Source organism: Bos indicus, chromosome 5 (assembly GCF_029378745.1).
Source record: "Bos indicus isolate NIAB-ARS_2022 breed Sahiwal x Tharparkar chromosome 5, NIAB-ARS_B.indTharparkar_mat_pri_1.0, whole genome shotgun sequence".
NCBI lineage: Eukaryota > Metazoa > Chordata > Mammalia > Artiodactyla > Bovidae > Bos > Bos indicus.
In genome coordinates, this window is record NC_091764.1 from 37,134,158 (window position 1) to 37,161,268 (window position 27,111).

At 37.2% G+C, this 27,111-nt stretch overlaps 1 protein-coding gene across 4 annotated transcripts in view; it reads left to right on the forward strand.

Annotated features, from left to right (window-relative positions):
• The window catches only part of ADAMTS20 (ADAM metallopeptidase with thrombospondin type 1 motif 20), a 218,532-nt gene that overhangs the window by 151,160 nt on the left and 40,261 nt on the right, over window positions 1-27,111 (forward strand). For all 4 annotated transcript variants that reach the window (XM_019960760.2, XM_019960761.2, XM_070789242.1 and 1 more), the window contains 8 exons: window positions 4,928-5,095; window positions 13,820-13,993; window positions 14,069-14,239; window positions 21,043-21,243; window positions 21,908-22,037; window positions 22,249-22,343; window positions 22,430-22,524; window positions 23,056-23,189. In XM_019960760.2, coding sequence (XP_019816319.2) covers window positions 4,928-5,095; window positions 13,820-13,993; window positions 14,069-14,239; window positions 21,043-21,243; window positions 21,908-22,037; window positions 22,249-22,343; window positions 22,430-22,524; window positions 23,056-23,189 — 1,168 coding nt within the window. The remainder of the gene's footprint in view (window positions 1-4,927; window positions 5,096-13,819; window positions 13,994-14,068; window positions 14,240-21,042; window positions 21,244-21,907; window positions 22,038-22,248; window positions 22,344-22,429; window positions 22,525-23,055; window positions 23,190-27,111) is intronic.

Here is a 27,111-nt window from a genome sequence, read left to right on the forward strand (position 1 = left end):
ATTGTCAGTTCTTAAGCAAAGAAAAAAAGCAATATGCTTAAAATTATGTTTAACCATAGTCTTGGTTACAGATTAGAATAACAAAGAAGAGAAAGAATCAAAGGAGACTTTGAGTTACATGAGGAGAAGCCAGTCTTCACTTTAGCAGTGAACTATAGTGTCACAGTTTACATTCCACACAAAGATGTTGCTTATAGAGAAAATGTATTGTTCATTCTAAAGTAGTATCTTTGGCTGAATGTCTCCTCTTATGTTACATAGTTTCGTTAAGTGAATTGGTCATTCTTATAAAAAACATCAACAATTTACTGCATGTTTACTGTGAGATTCTTGGATTCTTGGCACTGATAAAAAAATTATGAGAATGCTGAAAAACAGAGACACAACGGCAATGTCTAGATAAGACACAACAAACAAATATATAAGACCATCCACCTTTGTCCATCAACAAACCTACATCTTCAAGACTGAGTTTAAGTATCACATCTTCCTGAGTGCTTACCAAATATCCCATAAAGAAATGGCTATTTTTCATGATTGTCTTAATTTAATCATAAATTTTATTGTATTATTTTAATTTTTTTTTACTGTCTTATATTTTTATTCTGATCTTTATGGAGTAATATTATTTAAGACGTACTCTGGCATTATTCCCCATCTATTTCCCGTGAAAAATGGGACCATGATCTTAGTTTTTGTCCCATCTAATGATGCCATGATTTTCGTTTTCTGAATGTTGAGCTTAAAGCCAACTTTTTCACTCTCCACTTTCACTTTCATCAAGAGGCTTTTTAGTTCCTCCTCACTTTCTGTCATAAGGGTGGTGTCATCTGCATATCTGACGTTATTGAGATTTTTCCCGGCAATCTTGATTCCAGTTTGTGCTTCATCCAGCCCAGCATTTCTCATGATGTACTCTGCATAGAAGTTAAATAAGCAGGGTGACAATATACAGCCTTGACGTACTCCTTTTCCTATTTGGAACCAGTCTGTTGTTCCATGTCCAGTTCTAACTGTTGCTTCCAGACCTGCATACAAAGTTCTCAAGAGGCAGGTCAGGTGGTCTGGTATTCCCATCTCTTTCAGAATTTTCCACAGTTTATTGTGATCCACACAGTCAAAGGCTTTGGCATAATCAATAAAGCAGAAATAGATGTTTTTCTGGAACTCTCTTGCTTTTTCGATGATCTAGCGGATGTTGGCAATTTGATCTCTGGTTCCTCTGCCTTTTCTAAAACCAGCTTGAACATCTGGAAGTTCACGGTTCACGTATTGCTGAAGCCTGGCTTGGAGAATTTTGAGCGTTAGTTTACTAGCATGTGAGATGAGTGCAATTGTGCGGTAGTTTGAGCATTCTTTGGCATTGCATTTCTTTGGGATTGGAAAGAAAACTGACCTTTTCCAGTCCTGTGGCCACTGCTGAGTTTTCCAAATTTGCTGACATATTGAGTGCAGCACTTTCACAGCATCATCTTTTAGGATTTGAAATAGCTCAATTGGAATTCAGTCACCTCTACCAGCTTTGTTTGTAGTGATACTTTCTAAGGCCCACTTGACTTCACATTCCAGGATGTCTGGCTCTAGGTCAGTGATCACACCATCGTGATTATCTTGGTTGTGAAAATCTTTTTTGAACAGTTCTTCTGTGTATTCTTGCCATCTCTTCTTAATATCTTCTGCTTCTGTTAGGTCCATACCATTTCTGTCCTTTATCGAGCCCATCTTTGCATGAAATGTTCCCTTGGTATCTCTAATTTTCTTGAAGAGATCTCTAGTGTTTCCCATTCTGTTGTTTTCCTCTATTTCTTTGCATTGATTGCTGAGGAAGGCTTTCTTATCTCTTCTTGCTATTCTTTGGAACTCTGCATTCGGATGCTTATATCTTTCCTTTTCTCCTTTGCTTTTCGCTTCTCTTCTTTTCACAGCTATTTGTAAGGCATCCCCACACAGCCATTTTGCTTTTTTTGCATTTCTTTCCATGGGGATGGTCTTGATCCCTGTCTCCTGTACAATGTCATGAACCTCATTCCATAGTTCATCAGGCACTCTATCAGATCTAGTCCCTTATATCTATTTCTATTTCTCACTTCCACTGTATAATCATAAGGGATTTGATTTACGTCATACCTGAATGGTCTAGTTGTTTTCCCTACTTTCTTCAATTTAAGTCTGAATTTGGCAATAAGGAGTTCACGATCTGAGCCACAGTCAGCTCCTGGTCTTGTTTTTGCTGACTGTACAGAGCTTCTCCATCTTTGGCTGCAAAGAATATAATCAATCTGATTTCAGTGTTGATCATCTGGTGATGTCCAGTACATTGGCCACCTCATGCGAAGAGTTGACTCATTGGAAAAGACTCTGATGCTGGGAGGGATTGAGGGCAGGAGGAGAAGGGGACGACAGAGGATGAGATGGCTGGATGGCATCACTGACTCGATGGACGTGAGTTCGAGTGAACTCTGGGAGTTGGTAATGGACAGGGAGGCCTGGCGTGCTGCAATTCATGGGGTCGCAAAGAGTCAGACACGACTGAGTGACTGAACTGAACTGAACTGAACTGACATTATTCATTTAATAGGTGATATGTGTCATTTGGATTACAAGCACTTTGAGGATAAATCAAAGGCAAAAGTTGTTTAATGAATCTATACTTATATGCTACTTTTGGTATGGTAGAAACGTGATAATATTCACAGAAAGAATAAAATAATAAGTGTTTTCCCATCTTCCATAAGTATTGCTGCATTCATATCATGAATATTCACAAATGATTACTGTTTAAAAGGGACATTCAGGGAGAGTAATGAATGCTCTTTTGTTCAAAAGGTCACAATTGAAAAGTTAGAAAAAATTATATGAACCTGAGAAGAAAAACTTTCTTTGTGTGTCTGTGTGTGTGTGTTTTAAAATACAGCTTAATATATTTTTAATTGAAATATAGTTGATTTACAATGCTGTGTTTGTTTCAGGTGTAAAGCACAGTGATTCAGTTATATATACATGTATATCTATTAGTTTTCATATTCTTTTCCCTTATAGGTTAATACAGAATTTTGAGTGTAGTTCTCTGTACTATGTAGTAGGTCCTTGCTGGTAAAAGCATTCTTCTGTGTGTGAACATGCATGTATACTCCCTGATAACATATGCTTGCTATTCAACAGTATGTGATTTTTAAAAGTTTAGTATACTTTATACTAAAGTATAAAATATGTTATATTCTTTGAAAAAAAATAAACACTGAAGTCAAGAAGCAGGCAGGGAAGTACCTAAGATAAACAGCCAGGGGAAGTACATCATACAGAAAGGTAGATCTGAAAGAGAAGATCAGTAGCAAGAAGGAATGAACACAATACAATTTATGAAGATCCATTAGCAATTCACACAGAATTAAATATGTTTTAAGTCACATGTAAGGGTGTAGGTGTTAAGGGAAAGAGAACATCTCAGATATGGTAATAAGTCTTAATAATCAAGGCAACAAGTTCAATTAATTGCCTATTCAAATGGGATATACCATTGAAATCTAATAAAGGTAAATTATCCTCAAACTATTCATTTTTTAATTTAAAATATTTAGGCAATATGTAGTCTATATTAGATATGCAGTCTTTGAACTCATACATAAAATGCATAATATATTATCTAATGTTCTCAGAACTCAGTATATGTTTTCAAATGAAACCATATGTGACCAGCCATTCCAGGAGAATGACAGGAGTTATCTGGAATCCATGTCTTCTTAGCTTAACTCTTCCCTGGTGCATATATCATGCTGAAAATTATCAACATCCTGAGAGTTTATGAAGGAAAATGGTAGGAGAAGCTAATACTCACTGAGGATGCACCATGTGTAACAGGGCCAGACAGTCCATACACTTTATCTCATGTTAATCTTCATAATAAACCAGTAATATTGGTGAAATTATCATCTTTATAATGAAGAAACCGAGGCTTCGACAGGGGGTGAAATATGTCTAACATCACCCAGCTAGTAAGTGGCAGAGCTGGTATTTAGTGCTAGAGCCCCAGCTCTTCTCCTCTGCAATGACTTTTCACTCATAAAATGGTAACTGGTTGAAAACAGAAGCCAAATTATTTAACCTATATATTTACAGAGATTTTAGTTAGTTTTCTGCAAAATATTTTGGAGGGTTTGTGTTGGAATGATACCATTGCCAGATTGATTAAAAAAAAAAAAAACCTCAATTGAATCATGCTTAAAAAAAATAAATTTGGAGGATTTCCCTGGTGGTCCGGTGGTTAAGAATCTGCCTTCCAATACACAGATGCAGGTTCAATCCCTGTTCGTGGAACTAAGATCCGCACGCTATGAAACAACTAACCCCTCTTGCCATAACTGGATAGTCGTGTGCTGTAACTAGAGTCTGTGCACTGCAATGAAAGATCCCACGTGCCACAATAGAGACCCAATGCTGCCAAATAAATTAATGTATTGAAAAAAAATTTTCTGCTTTCTCATATTTTCCTACCTTGAGAGTTTTTTTTTTTTTTTTAACATTCAAAACATAGTTTGCACTGTGGCAAGACATATAGGGTTAAAAATAGAGTAGGACATGACCGTACAAAATTGAAAGCAAGTTTTTTATTAGAATATGTGTGGTAATGGTAGTTAGTTGCAGATAGTCTTTAATCTTAAAAAAGCTAAAGCATTTATGTGCCAGAAGAGTGCTTAGTGTATGGTAGTTAATCAATACTTTTTATAATATAAATGGTTACCTTATGATACCAACATTGATTTATGGTCTAGGGCAGACTGGCAAATTTTAAATTCTCTCCTTAGAAATATCAAAGTATAATTTGATGAAAATATCAAAGCAATGATGTTTTGATTGTTTCATTTCCTGCTTCTTATAGATAAATCAGTCAAGGTAAAATGAATCAAGTGCATTCATATTTATCTTCCAGTGCTCAGCTTCCTGTGGTAAAGGTTTAAAATACCGTGAGGTGCTTTGCATTGACCAATTCCACGGGAAATTAGAAGAAAAATATTGCAGTCATCTACGGAAACCTCGAACGCATAAAGCTTGTAGATCTGTCCGATGCCCTTCATGGAAAGCCAACAGATGGAAGGAGGTATGTAAGGTGTTTTATGGTTATATATGTATTTTTGGATTTAAAAAGAAAATCTTAATTCATTCTGCATGCTTTCAATAACCTTGAAACCCACTAAATGTGTTTTATTCTATTACACATTTTTTTTCACACTATGCTCTGAATTGATACTGTACAGTGTTAACACGTTTGCTAAGTTCATAGTTTAATAACAAATTAGTCTTGATTATTTTGGGGGCTATAAACTTTACAAGAAATTCTGTTACTGAATACTAGGGAGGCTACCAATGATTATAACATTATTCCAGGTGGTCTAACCGTAAAATACATATGTTGAGGTATTTAGTAACTGCCTTGTTACAGCACTAAAGTCTTGGATTTGCACTGAGGTAGCAACTTGGAAAAGGGACTGGTAAGTTCCAGATGGATCATAATTGGAGATGGTTTAAGAGTTAGGGACATGACAGATCCAGGGAGCCTGGCTGGTCTAAGGCCAGAGTGGACACACTTGGAAAGACTCAGCAAAAACAAAGCTTATAGTGAGATGAGAACAGGGCTAAGAATGTCAGGTTATAGAAGCAGGCTGATGGATAGTTGCTTTGGCACACTCAGAGAGGTAAACTCCAAATCTAAACTTGGAAAGGCATGTATTTGAATGTGGTTATTCAGCAAAGACCAGTGTGGGTAATAGTAAAGAGGAGAAAAACATAAATGAGGCCAGAAATGTTAACCAGAATAATTTCCTGAAGCTTGATTTCAGTGGGGCTAAGCTTTCAGCAAAGCTACCTGGCTGCTTGCCGCCGTATCTCAGGGTATGTATCCATCTCTTAAAAGAGCTAGTCCTGCCGTGGGGAAAAGAAACCCATCTTCTGCTGATGGAACTTTCTTGTCTTTGTCTGATGTAGGAGCTACATTAGGAAGACAGGGACTCAGACAGGAGCTGGGAGTGGGTTCCACTGGGCCCCTAAATTTTATCCTTCACTCCTTGAGACTGGGGCTTCCCAGGTGGTGCTACTGGAAAAGAATCTACCTGTCAATGCAGGAGACTCAAGAGACATGGGTTTGATCCCTAAGTTGGGAAGATTGCCCTGGAGGAGGGCATGGCAACCCACTCCAGTATTCTTGCCTGGAAAATCCATGGATAGAGGAGTCTGGTGGGCTACAGTCCATGGGGTCACAAAGAGTCGGACATGACTGAAGTGACTGAGCATGCACACACAGTAAATGAAATTATTTTTCATGGTTTAGCAGAGACCATGGTTTAAAAGATTTCACATTAATCTGTGAATGCCACTGCTACCCACTAAGTCGTTCAAGAAAGAAACCCTGGGTCATCCTGTTTTCCGTGACCCCACAGTTATTCCCTGAGTGAGTGAGTGAGTGAAGTCGCTCAGTTGCGTCCAACTCTTTGCGACCCCGTGGACTGTAGCTCCCCTAGCTTCTCTCAATTCTTCCATCAGCGTCACTCTTGCGTCTCCATGGCAATCACTCCAGTCTAGTTCATCATCATCTGTTTCCAGGTGACCTCGTAACATACATTTTTGCCATTATTTACTTACATATAGTATGAGCTCTGGAAGAAGTCTTAATTCTTCTATGACTTAGTTTAAAGTCTTTGTGAGTGCGTGCTCAGTTGTGTCTGACTCTTTGCAACCCCATGGACTGTAGCCCGCCAGGCTCCTCTGTCCATGGGTGTTTTCAGGCAAAAATACTGGCCTGGGCTGCCATTTCCTCCTCCAGGGGATTGTCCCAATCCAGGGATTGAGCCCATGTCTCCTGTGTCTCCTGCATTGGCAGGCAGACTCTTTACAACACTTATCTAACCATGCCTATTTCTTTAGCATTATCACAGGCCTCAAAATCTTAGATACAATGGATATCTTGTTCACTAAGTGCCCAGCTTAGTACGGAGCTACATACTTCTTACTTTGAATTCTATAATTCAGTTGCAAAAAAAAAAAAGGACCTGCCATCTGTTAATTTATACATTTTTCACGTTGTGGTTTTGCTTAAAGTAGGGGTAGGCTTTATTTTATCTGGACCAAGATGTGGCAGGGTAACGACAAAGCAGCTTTCCACTGGAGAGACAAACCTTCCAAAGGCCCTGCACCCCGCACATGGCAGAAACCTTTCAGTTCTGACGTCAGGTGGGAGATGCTGGGGGATGGGAGTGGGAGAGACTCCCCTTTTGGCCAGCAGTAGCCCTGGTGATCCCCAGGACTCTTTCGCTGCCTTGTAGCTGCTGTGGTTGCTATTCGTGAGGGACTCTTCCTGACCCTTGGCCTCTAGTCCCACAAGAGCTAATCAATCACTGTTGCTAACAACTCAGCCTTGGCTTGCCACCAAGTCTGAAATTATATAAGATTCACTAAAGGAACATATTCCAGGGGTTTGTAAGATACAGATATGAATATGTAAAGACTATAAAAATCACAGATGCTTTTGTACAGAGTCGACCTTCTTCTCTTTGAATTGATTTTCTTGTCATAGAAATTAGCTTCATACACCCACACAGAACCTAAAACTCTGCCAAAAACAAATGACCACTTGTGAAGTCATTGGTTTTTGATTTATTCTATAAAAAGTACCCACATGGAGTTAATGATCGCAGGCTGTCGCTGTGCTACATATAATAATATATTTAACAGAAGCATAATTTCAGAGGTAGTTAAGAGATAATTACTGGTTACTACTTTGTTCTGACTGCATAAATTGTAACATTGCTTTAATAGCACTCACTAGAAAATAATTTCATTTTATTACTATTTTACATTATACCTCCAATGGAAAGATTTGTTTGGCAAATTGTGACCACAGAGGTGTTCAATGAATTTTGAAGTTAACACTTCTGAGTTGGTATTTGATATCATTTTTTTAATGAAAGGATTTAGTAATGCATTTTAATGACTGCAACCAAACAGGAACAAACATTACTGCATAGAATTTTGTCTCCTGAGTCCAGATGTATGCCATTAGATACAACAGAAATACTAGAATCATTTAAAAAGAAAAAAAAAAAAAGGCTCATCCTCTTCTTTTTGGAACCAGACATTTTTTATTTATGTTTTCACGTAATTTTACCCATTTGAGAGTACCAGCTTTACTTATAAATTCAAGTTTTTAAGGCTAGGCTGGTGTTAGATTCCTCATGTCTCATGCTTAGTTCAGTGCCATCCCAACATAGTTTACATGCTTAGAAAAAAGTTGTTCAGAATTCTCCCCTCCCCTTGATCAAGAGAAACCTGCTGGACAGCTTAGAAAGGACCTAATCTCAGGCCTTGCTAGTGAATCAAAAACCTTGTGACTACAGTCACTTACTTGGTTCCCCTTCTTAGAGACCCATCATTTTCTTTCTAGTATTTTAAGATCAGAGCTGGAACCAAAGGTGATATGTGTTCCAAAAATCTCACAAATCTGTTGGTTAGTGCCCTCTTTCCCAAACCCCCTGATCTGGAAAAACAGTTTTTTGGAAACTATCTGCTAAACGCTGGCATGTTTAAGTGATTTGGTATTTCTCTGTAATTCCATATTTTCTATATTTCCAAAATACACACACACATGCACATATGTATATAGTCATACTTGAAAAAGTTCCACTGTATACATATATATCTTTTATAATCTAAAAGATAGTAAACCTTAAGCTCCCACGGGCCCCTCATCTTTATACCCAGGTTGAGTGTTTCTTCCAGGAAGACAGCTTAGAGCCCAAGGTGAAGGAGGATGCCTCTTTGCTCTGGGAATGGGTGAATATGCTTCTCAATCTTTTCTAGCTAATGCCAGCAATTCTGTTTTTGCACTTGTCTGCTGCCTGTGAAATCTCTTCCTTTATCATCTTTCTTGATACTTAAGACAGTCTGTCTTTGAGTGGGCTGAGATGACTAATACTCTTTGGTTTGAGGCGTGTGTTGAGAAATTTTTCAAGGCAGGGATAATTGTATCTCTGTAAGAAAAGTGAAAAAATAGGAATAGGAAGGAAGCAGCAAGGGTCAGTGACCTCCTAACACTGTGTGAGAGACTTCTGTATTCCTCACAATTGTAGGTCTTATTCATTATGTATATGAGGAAACAAGGCTTAAATGGTCTAAGTAGCTTGTGCAGGTCACTAGCAGGAAGTGATGGGGAGACAGACAAGCATTTGAATGCTGGTCTGAGTTTTCCCTACTGTAATTGCTGCCATAATTATTTTATTTTTATCATTTTACATTAGCTTGTCTTTATATTTTCTTAGCAACATCTTTTACTTCCTTAGCAACCCATTGCTCCTTTTACAAAGCACCTAAAGTCAACAACTGCAGAATGTCACTGGGCTACACATAATAATGCATTCAAGAGAAATATGGTTTCTATGTTGTGTTGAGTTCATTACAGGCTTATTTATATATAAAAAAGTCTGTTGCATCAATTTAAGGTATACATGGATGTCACACAACATAGGTAAATAACTGAAGGTTCTATTGATCATGTATTAAATCACTAGCAACATATTAGATTACATTAATAGGTGAAGTGTTCATATCTTTGCACTAATAAATTCTGCTCAGATTTTTGGAGTAGTACCTATTCTGAGACCCACACTAAAAGAAAAGTCTTGCCAAATTACCAAATCCCCAGAGAAGCACAATTGAATTATAACTCTTTTGTATAAGTTCCATTGTATTCTGTTGCAAGCAGGAAAAGCCCTGATTATTAGTGGCTTGAACTCAAAGACATTTATTCTTTACATAATAAAATCAGAAAGTCACTAGATTTAAATTAGATTCAGGAGTTCTACAATGGTAAGGATGCTGGATTGGCATTTCTGTAGTTCTGTTGATCAACTGCTAATGGTCGTAAAACAGCTGCCACAGTTCCAGGCCTCACATCTTTATACTTTCTCACATGGAAGTCAGTATGCATTTGTTCTATGTTGGTAGGGAGGACAGATTCTAAACGGTGGGTAAAAGTTTAAGGAAGAATATTTCAGCTCAATATAGGAGAGAATTTGCTAACTTCGGAGTCAGCTAAACCAAAACCAGAATGCTTTAAGGATATAGTGAAGGTACCCATATTGAAGCTATGGAAGTCTGGATGGATTTGATGTTCATTCATTCACCACTGCTGTAAAACAGATTTCAGTATTGAAGAGAAATTGGAATTAGATATTTCTAGAGTCTTTTTTTTTTTTTTTTGGAGAAGGCAATGGCAACCCACCCCAGTACTCTTGCCTGGAAAATCCCATGGACAGAGGAGCCTGGTAGGCTGCAGTCCATGGGGTCGCTAAGAGTCGGACACGACTGAGTGACTTCACTTTCACTTTTCCCTTTCATGCATCAGAGAAGGAAATGGCAACCCACTCCAGTGTGCTTGCCTGGAGAATCCCAGGGATGGGGGAGCCTGGTGGGCTGCTGTCTGTGGGGTTGCACAGAGTCAGACACGACTGAAGCAACTTAGCAGCAGAGTCTTTTTTAACTCAAAATCATCTCTTACTGCTCCAATACAATTACATTTTAAATGATTGTTTCTTAAATGACAGAGTGAATTAGCATTAATGAACCCATTTTGGCAAAGCATGTTCTAACATTTCTTCATCTGTGTTCCGTAGTAGCTAACGTGGCTATTGTACCTGTGGATTGGCTAAAATGTATCTTCTACACTTCCACTTCACACTTCAGGCTTATATTGGACAGTTGTAGTGTTGTAGCACATTTATGCATAAGTAGGAGATTTGGCAGACGTCTCCTATCTGAATTAAATTATACAGTGGTGGTGAGTTAGTGCCTTAAATCAATTATTTGTGTCATACTTATAATAATGACCTCAAATTGCCTTCATATGAGTTACTTGGATTTTTAAAGAAAGACAAAATTTAACATGCTTATAAATATGTGGCTCTATAAAGCTGTTGAATAAGGGTGCCTATTTTGGAGTTAGGGATATACCTTGGGAGGTCATTCTAATAGTAATATATTGCTGGACTTAAGAGTGAGGTATCATATCTTCACAGCATTTACAACTGGAAGAGGAGCTAATGGGCAAAGGCCCTAAGTTCTCCTTTGGAAATATTGGATTTGAGGTGCCTTTGATAAATCTATGTAGAAAACACATGAAAATCTTGTCAATAGATAAAAAAGTATAAAAAGTAGTGTTAGTTGTTCAGCTGTGTCCAACTCTTTGCATTCCTGTGGACTGTAGCCCTCCAGGCTCCTCTGTCAATTGAATTCTCCAGGCAAGAATTATGGAGTGGGTTGCCATTCCAGCTGGAGAGAACAGATTTAGAAATTATTGGTATATAGAAGAAATTGCTCAGAGAGACCTCAGAAGGTATAAAGAGAAGCAAGTTATAAACCCTGGGAAACACTAACATTTAAAGGCTAAACAAAGAAAATAAAGTCAATTAAGGACTCCAAGAGAAAAGTACCTGGAACCAGAGAGGATTGAAGCCAGAATGGCTCAACAGAACATGATTAGTGGTGCTGAATGTGTCAGTGAGATTAACTAAGAAAAGACCTGAAAAGTTTTTGCTGGACTTGGCAGTTAGGGTTATTGATGACACTCAGCTAAGAAATATTTCATTTAAGCAATGGGTTCTCTTCTCTGTTCAAATCTGAAATACATCAGTTACTCTTTTATATTCTTCTCTCTTAAAAAAAGAAAAGAAAAGCAAGCAGTAGTCTAATAGTCCAGTTTTTTTCATTTTTTTTGTTTGTTGGTTTGTTTCCTTTGAGGATAAGCTCCACAATAGTAGTTACTCGTGGCCTCAGTGGAGTCTTCTAAACCTGTGCTATGGTCAGTCAGGATCAATCAGCAACTTGGATTATTGCATTACAGAATATTATATTTGTGTGACAAAATGTTTTACTAAGCTGTCTTTGTGAATTTCTTTCTCAGGAATATTTTTTTTTTCAGGTTTAGAGGTAGAAAGTTTTCTGAATATAGTTTATATTTCTGTAATTATTGCTGGAAAATATTTGCAGGAGTCTTATTTTATAGGCTAAACATTTTCGCCAGAGGTTGAAATAAGCAAAATCACATCCCAACATCTTCACCTGCTTAATATTGTGCCCTGGACAAAATATACAAAATAATATGTGATTATTATCTGCATACAAAGGAGCCATGTCTTTTTTTTGAAAACATTCAACAAGTTGGCAAAATTCAACTGCAAAAGCATTGATTGAGGGTTAGTATAAATAACTACGGGCTTCCGAGGTGGTGCTAGTGGTAAAGAACCAGACTGCCAATGCAGGCAACAGAAGAAACACGAGTTCGATCCCTGGGTCACGAAGATCCCCTGGAGGAGGGCTTGGAGAATCCCAGGGACAGATGAGTCTGGTGGGCTATCGTCCATGGGATCATGAAGACTCAGACACAACTAAAGCAACTTAGCACGCGCGTATAAGTAAGCTACGTGGATATGCAGAGTATTCTTCGTAAGTTAAAAAATAATATAAAAATTCTCTTTTGAGTCAGTGGTTGCTATTTACAGACACAACCCAAAAAACTAAATTTAAAGGGGCCTCTAGAGTAAAACTGCTATAAGAATCTATTAGAGAAATTTGAATCTATCAAGTGAACTACGTTTTTTAGCATTTGTGGCTTTAAATGTTTTTTTAAGTTCATGATGAAACTATATTCTGCAGATAAATATTTACTGTTAGGAAAGAGAGATCAATGACTCTGAGAATCTTGTAGAAATAAAGACCTTAATGAAAAACCTGAATTTTTACCCTTATACTATCACAGTTGGGAACAATGATAAGGCCCCACATAACACTCAATATGACCTCCAGTCCCTTCTGGAATAACAAAGAGTATAAAAACCAAGCTCACAAATTAAATAAATACCCTTAGACATTGTCCATACTTTATTACTGTTGGCATCACAGCTCTTGGTTGAGGTCAGGCTCTGTTGTTTTACGGCTTGGCCTTGTGGAGCTGAAAAAGCCCTGAGAGGCTGCCAAGTCCTTCTCCGTTCCCTGGAAGCTGCAACAAGGAGAGTTTGAAAAGAAGTGAGCTTAAATCTGCTTCACCAGTGACTCCAGGCAGCAGCTCAGGCAAATGACCTAACATCTCTGAGTCTCAGGACCTCAGTCTTGGTATGTCCTTTGGAGATCTGCTGTCAGGAATAAATGTGTGGAACAAGTTCTATGAAATTTTACAAACAATGCAAAATCTTCTTTGTGTAAATAAGGCAAATGAGACCTGGAGAGGTTAAGGCAAGGTTGCCTAGGTAAACTGTAAGTTGACGCAGTTTCCTCAAACACCTCTTTATTGAAATATAATCATTAGTCAACAAATATTTGGACTCCCAAGCTATACTACCTACTATAGGTGTAAAGATGAATAGAACCCAAACTTGGAAATTATTGTTGCTTTGAGGGAAATTATGCATACAGTGTAAGGATTTAAATAATTTTCAAAAGCAATGTAATAGTAGAATAGTTTGATTGAATGTTGTGGCAAATTTTGTAGATATTAAGCATGTTTAAGTCAGAAGAGAATTACCAATTTGGATGGAGTATCAGGTCATAGTTTCTATACAACTTGAATAAATATTGCAAAATAAAGAACATCTATTTGTGTATTCGAATAGCTGCTCCAGACCAATGTTAAAAATACTTCCTGCATGTATTTTCTTATTTGTGATATAATATCAGGCTATGTTAAAAGAAACAAGAAAATAGGTCATGACTCTATTTTGTGATTTTTACATAATTTGATGTTTGTTAGTTGATTATTCAAATCGTTTGGGCTTCTTCATAGTGCTCTGTGACCTGCGGCTCCGGAGTTCAGCAACGGGATGTGTACTGCAGACTGAGAGGAGTTGGTCGGGTGGCGGAGGAAAAGTGTGATCCATCCACACGGCCTTATTTTCAGAGAGAGTGTTGGCATCGGAACTGCACACAGTACCACTGGGTGGCAGGAGAATGGTTGGATGTGAGTATTGTCAAGTAAGCTTTCACACAGCCGTTCAGTGAGAGAGTGTTCTTCATTTCATCATTGTATTTCTAGTGCTCAATATCGTGTAAGAAAAGAGAGACATATCGGCAAGTGAAGTGCGTGGATGCACAAAACATTGAAGTGAGTGAGAGTTTCTGTGACCTCGCAACCAGACCTCTCGCGATCAAAAAGTGCAGAAACTCTCCCTGCAAGTATATCGTGATAACAGGAGACTCATCCCAGGTAAGGCAAAGAAAGGAAGTTGAGGATTTTCACTCTTAGAAAGTAAAATTGAATCTCAAATTTGATACAGTTGAAACTGAGTCTGAATTTGAATACCGGAGCGGGTAATAGTGTGTATATTAACCTAAGAAATAAAAGCGCTGGGAGATTAGATGATGCAAATACAAGAACAGTGACATACATGTTAAATTCTGGTGCATTTCTGAAGTGTCAAGCGGTGATAACTGGGAAACCAACTACCAGGAACAGTTTGGCATCTGGCCCTGCATAGTTGGCTGCTTTAAAAAATGTTTTTCTTCCAATTTTATTTAGGTATAATTGACCCACAGCACTGTACAAGTTTAAGGTGTATATATGAAGTATATACCTTATTTATTTATTTATTTATGGAAACTTAGATTGCTGTCATATCTTGGATGTTGTAAGTAACGGTGCTATGAATATTGGGGTGCATATATCTTTTTGAATTAGTGTTTTCATTTTCTTCAGAAAAATATCCAGAAATGGAATTGCTGGATCATATGGTAATTCTACTTACAATTTTTTGAGGAAACTCTATAATATTTTCCACAGTGACTGTACCAATTTATATCTCCACCAGAAGTGCATGGGGATTACCTTTTTTCCACATCCTTGCCAACACTTGTTTTTTTTTAATCTTTTTGATTATAGCCATTCTGACAAGTCTGAGGTGATATCATGGTTTTGATTTGAATTTCCTTGATGATTAATAATGCTGAACATTTTTTCATGTGTCTGTTGGCCATCTGTATGTCTTCCTTGGAAAAATGTCTATTCAGAGTCTCTGCCCATTTTTCAGCGGGATTGTTTGCTTTTTTTTGGGGGGGGGGGATACTGAGTTGTGTAAGTTTATTTATTTTAGGTATTTTCTTATCAGATGCATTATTTGCAAATATATTGTCCCATTCAGTAGGCTGCCTTTTCATTTTTTTGATAGTTTCCTTGGCTATGTAAAAGATTTTTAATGTGCCGAGGACCCATTTGTTTGCTTTTGCTTTTGTTACCCTTGCCTAAGGAGATGTATACAAAAAAAAAAAGAAAAAACATTGCTAAGCCTGGTGTGAAAGAATGTATTGCCTATGTTTTCTTCTGGGAGTTTTATGGTTTCAGGCACTATATTTAAATCTCTAGTCATTTTAAGTTTATTTTTGTATAAGTTGTAAGAAAGTTGTCCAGTTTCATTCTTTTGCATGTAGCTGTCCAGTTTCCCCAATGCCATTTATTGATAAGACTGTCTATTCTCCATTGTATAGTCTTAGCTTTTTTGTTGTTTGATTGATCACATAAGCATAAGTTTATCTGGGGGCTTTCTGTTCTGTACCATTCATGTGTGTGTCTGTTTTTGCGCCAGTACCATAGAGTTTTGATTACTATAGCTTTATAGTATAGTTTGAAAGCAGAGTTTGGTACCTCCAACCTTTTTTTCCCCTCAAGATTGCTGTGGCTATTCAATTCAAATTTTAGGATTCTTTGTTCTACTTCTGTGAAAAATTCCACTGATATTTTGATAGGGATTGCATTACATCTGTAGATGGCTTTGTGTAGTATGGACACTTTAACATATTAGTTCTTCCAGTCCAAATGCACATGCTACATCTTTCTGTTTATATGTGTCTTATTCTGTTTATTTCACCAATGTCTTATAGTTTGCCAAGTGCAGGTATTTCACTTTACTGGTTAAATGTAGTCCTAGATATTTTATTATTTTAAAGGAGGCTATAAATGGAATTAAACTTTTTTTGTCTTTATGACAGTTCATTATTAATGTATAGAAATGCAATAGATTTCTGTACATTTATTTTGTATTCCACAACTTTACTGAATTCATTTATTAGCTCTAATAGATTTTTGGTGGAGTCTTTAGAGTTTTCTATATATAATATCTTATCCTCTGCAAATGGTGAAAATTTTGCTTCTTCCTTTCCCATTTGAATGCCTTTTGTCTCTTTTTTTATCTGACCACTATGGTTATCAATTCTAAAACTATGTTGAATAAAGGTGATAAGTGGGTATTCTTGACTTTTTCCTGTTCTTAGAGGAAAAGTTTTCAACTTTTCATCATTAAGTGTGATGTTAGTTATTGGTTTATCATATATAATTTTTATTATTAATATATTTAGGTATGTTGCCTGTACTATTAAGATAATCATATGATTTTTATCCTTCATTTTCTTAATGTGGTGCATTATGCATGTTGACTAGTGGATATTGAAACAGTCTTGCATCCCTGGACTAAACTCCACTTGAATTTGGTTTGCTAATATTTTGTTGAGGATTTTTGCATCTATGTTCGTCAGTGATATTAACCTGTATTTGTATGTATGTGTGTGTGTGTGTGAGATATTTGTCTAGTTTTTGTAAGTTTTGGTATCAAGCTAATGTTGGCCTTGTAGAATGAATTGGAAAGTGTTCCTTCATCAATTTGGGGGATATTTTGAAGAGATAGATGTTAACTCTTCTCTAAATGTTTGGTAGGATTTACCTGTGAAGCAGTCTGGTCCTGGATTGTTGTTTTTTAAGAGTTGCTTTACTACTAATATAATTGCATTACTGGTAATCAGTCTGTTCATATATTTTGTTTTTTCTTGGTTCAGTTTTGGGAGACTGTACATTTCTAGAAATTTATCCATTTATCCATCCATGTCTTCTAGGTTGTCTAATTTGTTGGTATATAATTGTTTGGAGTAATCTTTTATGATACTTGTATTTCTGTGATGTCAGTTGTAAATTTTCACCCTATGTTTTCATTTTCTTAGTGTCTTTTCATGTACAAATATATTTAATTTGATGAAGTCATATTTATTTTTGTTCACTTATACTTTAGGTATCATATCTAAGAAAATAAGGTTACAAAGTTTATATTTTCTTCTAAGAATTTTATAACTTTAGCTGTTACATTTAGGTATGTGATCCACTTTATATTATTTTTTTGTATATGATGTAAAGTGGGATCCAACTTTATCCTTTTGCATGTGGCTATCCAGATATTTCAACACAATTTTTGGAAAAATTATTCTTTCTGCATTGAATTATCTGTTATTGAAGAGTTATTTCTGCATTCTCAATTCAGTTACCTGACCTATGTGTCTATCCTTATATTGGTTCCACATAATCATGGTTTTATCGTAAGGTAGTTTTATAGTAAGTTTTGAAATCAGGAACTGGAGGGAACAAATTTTGCTTTTCTTTTTCAAGATTATTTGCTTATGCTGTGTCCCTCACATGCCTATGTAAATTTTAGGATCAGTTTGTCATATTGTGTGTAAACTTGAGCATCATTGAATCATGATCAAGTTGAGGAATATTGCCATCTTAATTGTCTTCTAATCCATGAATATGACCTGTCTTTTCATTTATTTAGGTCTTATTAATTTCTTTCAAGGATGCTTTAAAGTTTATAATTTTCATTGTGCAGACCTTACACTTCTGTGGTTAATTTTGTTTCTAAGAATTTTGTTAATTTTTTATGCTTCTGAAAATGAAATTGTACTCTTTTCATTTTCTGCTTATCCATTTATAATGTGCAGAAATATAATTAATTTTTGTAAGTTACAGCACATTTATTTCTTTTTTTGTGTAGATTACTTTTCTATATGCGGAAGTATATCGTTTGCAAATTCACGTAGTTTTACTTCTTCCTTTAAATGTGGATGCTTTTTGCTTCTTTTTCTTGCCTAGTTTCCCTGGCTAGAAACTCCAAATCTGTTGAGTACAAGTGGTAAAAACAGACACCTTCCTCTTTGGAGGAAAATTTTCATAATTAAATATGTTAGCTATTAATTTTTTGTAGATTCTGTTATCATGTCCTTATATACCTAGTTTGCTTAGTGTTTATATCATAAAAATGTGTTAGATTTTGTTAAATGCTTTTTCTGCATCTATTGAGATACTTATGTGGTCTTTGTATATGAGTCTATTCTTATGATGTAGTCCATTGATTGATTTTCATATATTGAAACAATCTTACATTCCTGGGATAAATTTCACTTTGTCTTGATGTACAATCCTTTTTATTTGCTTCTGGGATTGTTTTGTTAGTGTTTTGTTGAGTGTTTTTGCATCTATATTCATAAGAGATATTGGTCTGTAGTATTTTTTCCTTGATATGTCTTCATCTAGTTTTGGTGTGAGGGAAATACTGGTCTCATCAGGAAGTGTTCTTTTCTAGTCTGTGTTTTGGAAGTGTTTTGGAAGAGTTGGTGCTAATTCTTCTCTAAACATTTGGGGCAATTCACCAATGAAGCCTCTAGTCATGGATTTTTGATTATATGAAATTTTTTGATTATTAATTCAACCTATTTACTTGTTTATGGGTCTACATGGATTTCTATACATGTTCTCCCATCTCCCCATAGTTTCTTTACTACTATTTGTTGTTCTTTGTGACTTTTCTGAACTAACTGTAACATCTGTTTTCTTTGTCACATGTGGTCACTAAAGTCTCTATGTGATTAATTTAGTTTTAAACTTATGACTGGACAATTACTTTTTGAGTTATTTGGAACCAATAATCTCCAGTCTTTGCCAAGGGGCCCTGTGTAATGTGTGAGCACCTTTAACAGACAACTGTTCCTTAACTTTACTTCCTGCTTATGCAGAATCTTGACATCAGTCAGGAGTGAGAGTGTAGGCACTTCTCAGTTATTTCCTAAGTTTGCAACAGCCCTAGATAAACACTTGTCCACAAGGCTTTAAAGGCTCCAACAGAGTCATAAACAACCAGGAGGCCATGAACATCCACAAGTTTATCTAGAGCTGTTGCAAACTTAGGACATTTCTTTTCCAAGCTTTTCCTTTTAAACTTTTTTGATTTGCCCATTGATTGCCTGCTTATCCACCTCCTGTGGAAGTTGCAAAGTTAAACATAGCCTTTAATTGTGTCCAAAAATGCCCTCAAGGAGAAGGCTTTTAGCACTGGGCAAATGCTGAATAAAGTCAGATAAAGAGAGACTTGCAAGGGAGGTCTTTCAGAAAACCACCAAACAGTTCAAATAATGATAGTTTTCTGGAAATGAGGCTTAGACAGTTCAGTTCCTCTGGTGGCTTCCAGGCTTTTGTTCCTATCTATGTTTGCAGAGGTATTGATTTTCAAGGCCACGATAGGGCTGGAGAGGGGGAATGGGAATAGGGCACCTAAAACATACAAAAGTCTTCTTCCCAAGACTTAGCCTTATTTCTTTAATAAATGCTTCTAGGATTGCTGCAAGCCTTTGGTTAGTTTACAAAGCTCGGAAAAATTTGATTTTCACAAGTTTTGCCAGTTTTCTCACTGCGTTTATAGAAGAGAACATTTTCAGACATTCTTGCTCTGCTATTTTCACTGATGTCACTCACCCCTCAGGATCGGCTTTGATAGATGGATTTTTCTCATCATAGTTTATATTTTCCTGTCTCTTTGCGTGCTAGTTATTTTTATTGTGAATTTTGATTGTTATTGTGTTGGCTACTGGATAGTTTTTATTCTTGTATCTGTATGTATATTTTGAACTTTGTTCCAGAATGTAGTTATTTTGTTTGTAAGCAGTTTGCTCTTTTCTTGTCTAGCTCTTACAGTTTTTTTATGTGAGACAGGTGCGTTGTGACACTGGTCTTACATAAAGAAAATCCCAAAGCATTGTTTAGGCCTTCCCTGGTGGCTCAGATGGTAAAGAATCTGCCTTCAATGCAGGAGACCTAGGTTTGATCCCTGGGTCAGGAAGATCCCCTGGAGGAGGGCATGGCAAACCACTCCAGTATTCTTGCCTGGAGAATCCCATGGACAGAGGAACCTGATGGGTTAAGTCCATGGGATCAGAGAGTCAGACATGACTGAAGTGACTTAGCATGCTTGCACAGTGCATTGTTTAGTCTAGGGTTAGCTATTCCCCTCTACTGTGCCACAAGACCCTTTTGAATACGGTACCTATTGCTGCATGTATATAAGGTTTTACAGTCTGAATGAAGGGAACTGACACTGTATCTGGTCCTGTGTGAGTGCCAGATACAGTGATTCATTTTTTGATCAGTCCAACCTTGGCCTCAGTTGGTGTCCTCACATGTTTACACTAGTCTGAACTCTGCTGTCCCACTGGGGTCCCTTTCCTTGTTCCAAAACCTGGGCACTCTCTCAAGGCAGGAAGCTGGAGGAATTACAGGGTCATTTTGTTTCCCTCTCCCAGGGACCACTATCCTTTATCGCCTAATATCCAGTGTCTTAAGAGCTATTGTTTTATATATTTTGTCCAGGTGTTTCTGTTGTTTTAGGTTAGAAGGTAACTCTATTTCTTGTTATTCCTTTTTCCTGGAGTCAGAAATTTGTTTGCCCATTTTTGCTCTGGATCTTTCATTTATATCTAAATCACTTACCTATTCTAGTCAATGGTAATATACATCACATTGTGTGTATGAAGATAGATGTATGCTAAACTTATATAGAGTTACAAGTATGTTAACACTAATAAATGTCCTTTATTTCAGTTAAGAACCATTGATGTTTCATTTTTCCAAATCTGTGCTTATCAGGAGATAACTTTTCATTCAGTTAAGCTATTCTTAAATATCAACAAGAAAAATAAGCGAAGTAAAAAAAGAACCCAAATGAGCAAAAAACATAGGCACTACAAATAGTCAGTCCTGAATCCAGATCCTTTCCATTTACTGGGAAAGTTGCCTAATGTCTCTGAACCTTTGTTTACCCATCTGTAAACGAGGCTAATATATAGGATTGTGTGGGGAAACTCTAAGCAGTGAACCCTTAAATTTAAGGGCATCTTCTTCACCCCTTGTAACACTGTATTTTTCAGTGTGCAGGTAACTGTGGATTTAGTTATCGACAAAGGATTACATATTGCATTGGGGTCCAATCTATGGAGAAACATAAGCTTCATGAGCTGTGGCCTATAGGCTATCGAGTATGCCCTGTGCTGCCTTCCCCTCAGGTTTACAAATGCAATTTTAAGACCTGTTTGCATATGGCCACTTGGAAAGTTGGAAAATGGAGCAAGGTCAGTATGTAATTATGCATTTAAAATCTTATGAATGAGACTTTCTAGTTGTGGGGTGCATGGCTATCTTCACATCTATCTAGATATCAGAGTTGACTCATACCCCTGTTTTCTAACAATCACTATCAGTTATTTGTACAAATATCTAGTCTCTATGTTTCCTATAACTTGGTTTATGACTAATCCTGTGTCTGTTCCTCAGAGAGCCTGGCACAGTGGCTTGCATTTTGAGCAATACTTAAGCAGTATTTTTTAGTTCAGTGAAAAAGTAAATAAATGTAACATATGAGTAATACAGGTTATTTGCACCCTGCTCCATTTCCAATTTAACTGATAGAAAGCAGGTAAATATTGCTATGCAAACTTAACCTGTATCACTGAGTAAAAACTCAGGAGTTTGAATAACCATCATTAAATAATATTTATCAAGGATTTACAACATATTGCTGAGATAACTATACAAAATGAAGGGAAAGAAGTTAGTAACCAAGAAAGAATAGATTCAGTCTCTTAAGGATTAATCCCACTTGTGACTCTCCAGCCTCCTAGACGTTACTGATCATCAATTTGTTCCAAAAGGACCTAGTCAGGGAGGAGGAGATGTGTATTTACTGGCCTTATTATCCGTCTTATAGTTTACCTTCCAATTTTGCTCTATTCACAGTGCTCTGTGACTTGTGGAGTTGGGATGATGGAGAGAAGAGTGGAATGCATGGCCGATAATGGTCTGTCCAGTGATTTATGTTTAAAGCATTTAAAACCAGATGCTCAAAAGAAATGTTATGTCAGTGACTGTAAGTTAAGACTTCAAAAATATATTTAGAAACTAAGTATTTTAAAGAAGTTTTAGTTAAAATTTGAAAAAAATATTTAGAGTAGTCATACGCTCCACAAAATGAAGGTTTCTTTTTTCAGAGTATAACAATATTGGTATAATTAAGTTAAATTCATGTTGTGTCTGTAATATGTTCATTGTTGATAAGTTGTACTCACTTGTCCTTGAAGGTAAAACATTTACCAGCTGTAAAGAAATACAAATGAAAAACAACATTACCAAGGATGGTGACTATTACCTTAACATTAAAGGAAGAATAACAAAGGTATTACATAAACAGTTTCTATTGATTTTAACACTGACCATTGACTTTGAAACAAGCTTTTCCAGATCTTTGCATTTTCCCTTTAGATCTATTGTGCTGGTATGCACTTGCAGAACCCTAAGGAATATATATCATTGGTCAAAGGTGAAGAAGACAACTTTTCTGAAGTGTATGGTTTTAGGTATGAGCTATATTTTGCCTTCTCTGTGCATTTTTATGGACCATAAAGAGAATTAGAAGTTCCAGAGATTGGAGTGGTAGTTGAATAGCTCGCAGCGGGACAAGTAATTTAAGAGCAGGTGGACATATTAGGACATAAGCCAGATGTTGTCCATGCCTGTTCAGTAATCAAACTTTGGTTATTAACATGTACTCACAGAAAGACTGAATAAGGGGATGCTGTGGGTGAGCAATGGGACAACAGAGGAGGGTAGAATTTAAGACCTGTGTATGTTTTCATAGAAATCAAGTTCATTTCGGTAACAAAAGCTAGGAGAACTACAGCTGAATTATTTTTCTACAAACTGGTCTTGAATTTCCCATTGATCATTTTGTACATTAACCTTGAGTGATTTTTACTTCTTTTACATTTAACTTGTTGACACAAAAAATATTGAAGAGGGTTTCTTTTTCCCTCCCACTTCCAAAGTTACTATTTACATTATGGTCTAATAACTGTACCTAACACCAAAATATTCTAATGTTGTTATAGACTACGAAATCCATATGAATGTCCCTTTAATGGAAGCAGGAGGCAAGACTGTGAATGTAAAAATGACTATATGGCTGCTGGACACACTGTTTTTAGCAAAATAAGAATTGATCTTACTTCCATGCAAATTAAAAGTAAGTACTAAATCTCTAGTTGTATAATGAGAAACATTTATTTGCTGGTGCAAGTTTAACAATATGCTATATGGTGTGTGTGGTGACTGGGGTCTAGCATAGTACAATAATTACTTAAAATTAAAAAAAAAATGGTATTAACTACATACTTCAATTCAACAGTATAGACCTTGGGAGTTCTTAATAAAAATGTGGTGGTAATGACACTGTTATTACTAAAGATACTGTTGTAGTAAAGATATCGCCCTTCCGAGGTATAACCCTGTACCCTAAAATTCCAAATTACATTAAAAACAAGGAAATCAATATTTTAAATGTAGTTGTATAAGCTTCCTGGAAAGGTTTAAAGTAATAATTAACATTAGTTTCAGGTGACAGTTTGTCTAATATTTTCTTATACTTTGTCTGCTTTGATTTTTTTAACGACCTTATACTAGATAAGGCAGTATTTCATCATATTGTTACAAGTGATAAAATTAGGATACACTTACAGAATTAAGTGACTTGCCCCACTTCTTGGAGTTAGTAACTGGCATTACAGAGATAAAGTCCCTCCCACCCATAATCCCAGATTATGGACCAGCTGCCTTTCTAGGAATCAATTTACAGAACAGTAAAGTTGAAGTATATTTATGAACCCTGACATACACTGACCATCAGACAGTCTACCCTCCTGGATATTACATAGTGACATGAAAAGGCAAAGAAGTTCATTTCAGAAGCAGAAACTCTAAATCAAAATTAAATCACCAAAGCCTAGCATAGTGCCTAAATCATAAAAAGAAACAAAAAAATGTTTGTTGAGACAGTGAATGCATGAATACGTAATCTCTAACTTGCAGTCATATGATGGTGAACTATTACTGTCAGTAATAGTGGCTACCATGTGCTAAACACCCACCGTTACTGTAGTGGGTAAGGATTATGCTGCTTTGGATATGATCATAAACTGAAGTTAGACTCCTGAGTGTAAGCTGTCTTCATCCGGTTACTAGTCTGTGACCTTGGGCATGTCTCTCTAAGCCTAAATCCCCTCATTTCTAAAGTAAGATGCCTCTCAAGCTTTTTCTTTTTTTTTTTTTTATGTCTTCTTTCCTTCTTTTCTTTATTTATGTTTTGTTTTTGGATAGAATTAAGAGATAATACTTGCAACATACCTAGTAAATTCCCTGTAGGTAGTAAGTGCTCTATAAATAATGTTATTATTTAATAATATATGCTGTGTCAGCATTGCTGAGTAAATAATGGACATTTAGGAACTGATTTGCTGTTCATTAACTTTTTATTTTTCATTCATTTATCTAACAAACCTGCCATTTTGCCAGGCATTGGGCTGGGCTCTGAAGATACAATATTAAATGTATACACTTTCCACTTGCTTTCATTGTCCTTCCTCAGACTTGTGTGCCAAAACTCCAGTCTTGATTAAATTAAACCTTGCACCTGCTCTGCATCTGCACCATGAAATTTGTGTGTGGCAAATAATACACAGGCCTCCTGACTGATTTACTTTAAATGCTGACTCCTGAGCTTGCATGGACCCTACTCCATTCCTCCTCCACTCCTTTCAATGTCTAACTCACAGCTTCTTCTCCAGCTTCAAGTTTCTAAAATTTCTAATACCTCCACTCTAGGCCCTAATTACTGATGATTTGTTTCCTCTCTCATTGAGAAACTAAGAACAACAAGAATGGAATTTCTGCAAACTACCACTGAAATGGTGCAGGACCCTATGGTCCTTGCCCTTCATGTTCTCAGCTTGCCTTCTGTCTGTAGAGAAACTTTAGCCAAAGAGTAAGTTTAATCAGAGAAGTGAGAAAATGCAGAAACAAAGGAAAACAGTCAAAGGAGACCAATAGTCATTAAGCAAAGTCAAAGATCTTTAGTTTCTCCCAAAGTGAAAGAAAGTAAAGTTGCTCAGTCATGTCTGACTCTTTGCGACCCCATGGACTGTAGCCTATCAGGCTCCTCCATCCATGGGATTTTCCAGGCAAGAGTGCTGGAGTGGATTGCCATTTCCTTCTCATTTCCTTCTCCAGGGGATCTTCCCAACCCAGGAATCGAACCTGGATCTCCCGCATTGCAGGCAGACGCTTTACTGTCTGAGCCACCAGGGAAGCCCAAGGGCTATAGATAATATTCTGAGCCATATCCTTTGAGCTGTCTTATAGATACTGAAACTCCCACCATGTTGAAGAAGATAACTACATGATGATCATCAGACTGTAGCTGTGACATAAGCTGCCACAATTTTGAGAACTGGCCTTAAAGAAATGGGAAGAAACTGATCCTGGAACTAAAGACTCTGTGTGTGTGTGTGCATGATGCTTCAGTCGTGTCTGACTCTTTGCGACCCCATGGACTATAGACCTCCAGGCTCCTCTGTCTATGGAATTTTCCGTGCAAGGAGTGGGTTACCATTTCCTCCTTCACGGGATCCTCTTGACCCAGGGATCCAACCAGAGTTTCTTATGTCTCCTGCCTTGGCAGGCAGGTTCTTTACCACTAGCACTACCTGGAAAGCCTGGAACTAAAGACTAACTGTACTTAAAACAATCAGGATGACTCTGATCAGACTACTGCACGACTAATTCCAAGATGACTCTCAGAGCTGACTGTGCTGTTTTTGCATGTAGCCCCCTCCCTCTGTCTATAAAAGCTTCTGCCCACTGACTATCAGTGGTGGGGGAACCAGCTTGTGGATAGGAGCCTGCCCAGTCCTCTGGTTGCTGGTCTCTGAAATAAAGCAACCTTTCCTTTTCACCACACTTAACTATTTGGGATTCCCTGGTGGCTCAGATGGTAAAGAGTCTGCCGGCAATGCAGGAGACCTGGGTTCAATCCCTGGGTCAGGAAGATCCCCTGGAGAAGGAAATGGCAACCCACTCCAACAGTCTTGCCTGGAAAATCCCATGGACAGAGGAGCCTGGAGGGCTACAGTTCATGGGGTCACAAAGAGTCAGACACGACTGAGTGACTTCACTTTCTGACTCTTTATTAGCTTGAGACCTGGGTTCAATCCCTAGGTCAGGAAGATCCCCTGGAGAAGGAAATGGCAACCCACTCCAACAGTCTTGCCTAGAAAATCCCATGGATGGAGGAGCCTGGAGGGCTACAGTTCATGGGGTCACAAAGAGTCGGACACGACTGAGTGACTTCACTTTCTGACTCTTTATTGGCTTTAGAGTGGCAAGCAGTTGGATACCACTTTTGGTAACATCACAACTACTAACCCACCTAAACCTTGACCTAGACTTTGCCTTCTCTCCTGGTTACTGTGGATGAACTGTTCCCACTCCCATTTGAGGCAACCCTCTCTACTTGTGCTTTGGGTTTCTTGCTTGGAACCAACTCCAGAACATTATTTCAGCAAACTTTCCTTTCTCTCTTACATCACCAGTTTTTCCTCCATTTCTCTAAATCCAGTGACAAATTCTTGGTTTTTATTTCACTCGATCCGTCAGCAGCATTTGGCTTCCAGGAGTCCACACGCTCATCATTTGGTACCTGTCTTGGTCACTCTTTCTTCCATTTTTCTCACTGTTTCTCAACTTGGTTCTTTATCTTCTACAACAATGAGTATTGAAGAAATTCAGGACTCCATCATTTCCTTAGAGGTCTCTTTCAACCTACAGATTTCAAACACCATCTGTTAAATGACAGTCCCAAATGTATAGCTCCAATTTGGACTGCTGCCCTGAATTTCAAGAGTCAACTCCCTTCTCAGCATACATACATCTAATAGGTACCTGACAATGTATCCACAACTCAACTTTCAATGTTTCTTCACAAAAACTCCTTCTACCCCTAATTTTCACCATTTCAATATATGGCAACTATAATCTTCTAGTTACTCTTGTTGAAACATAGCAACATCTTTAACTCCCCCCTTTCTCTCACACCTGCATGCCATCCATTACCA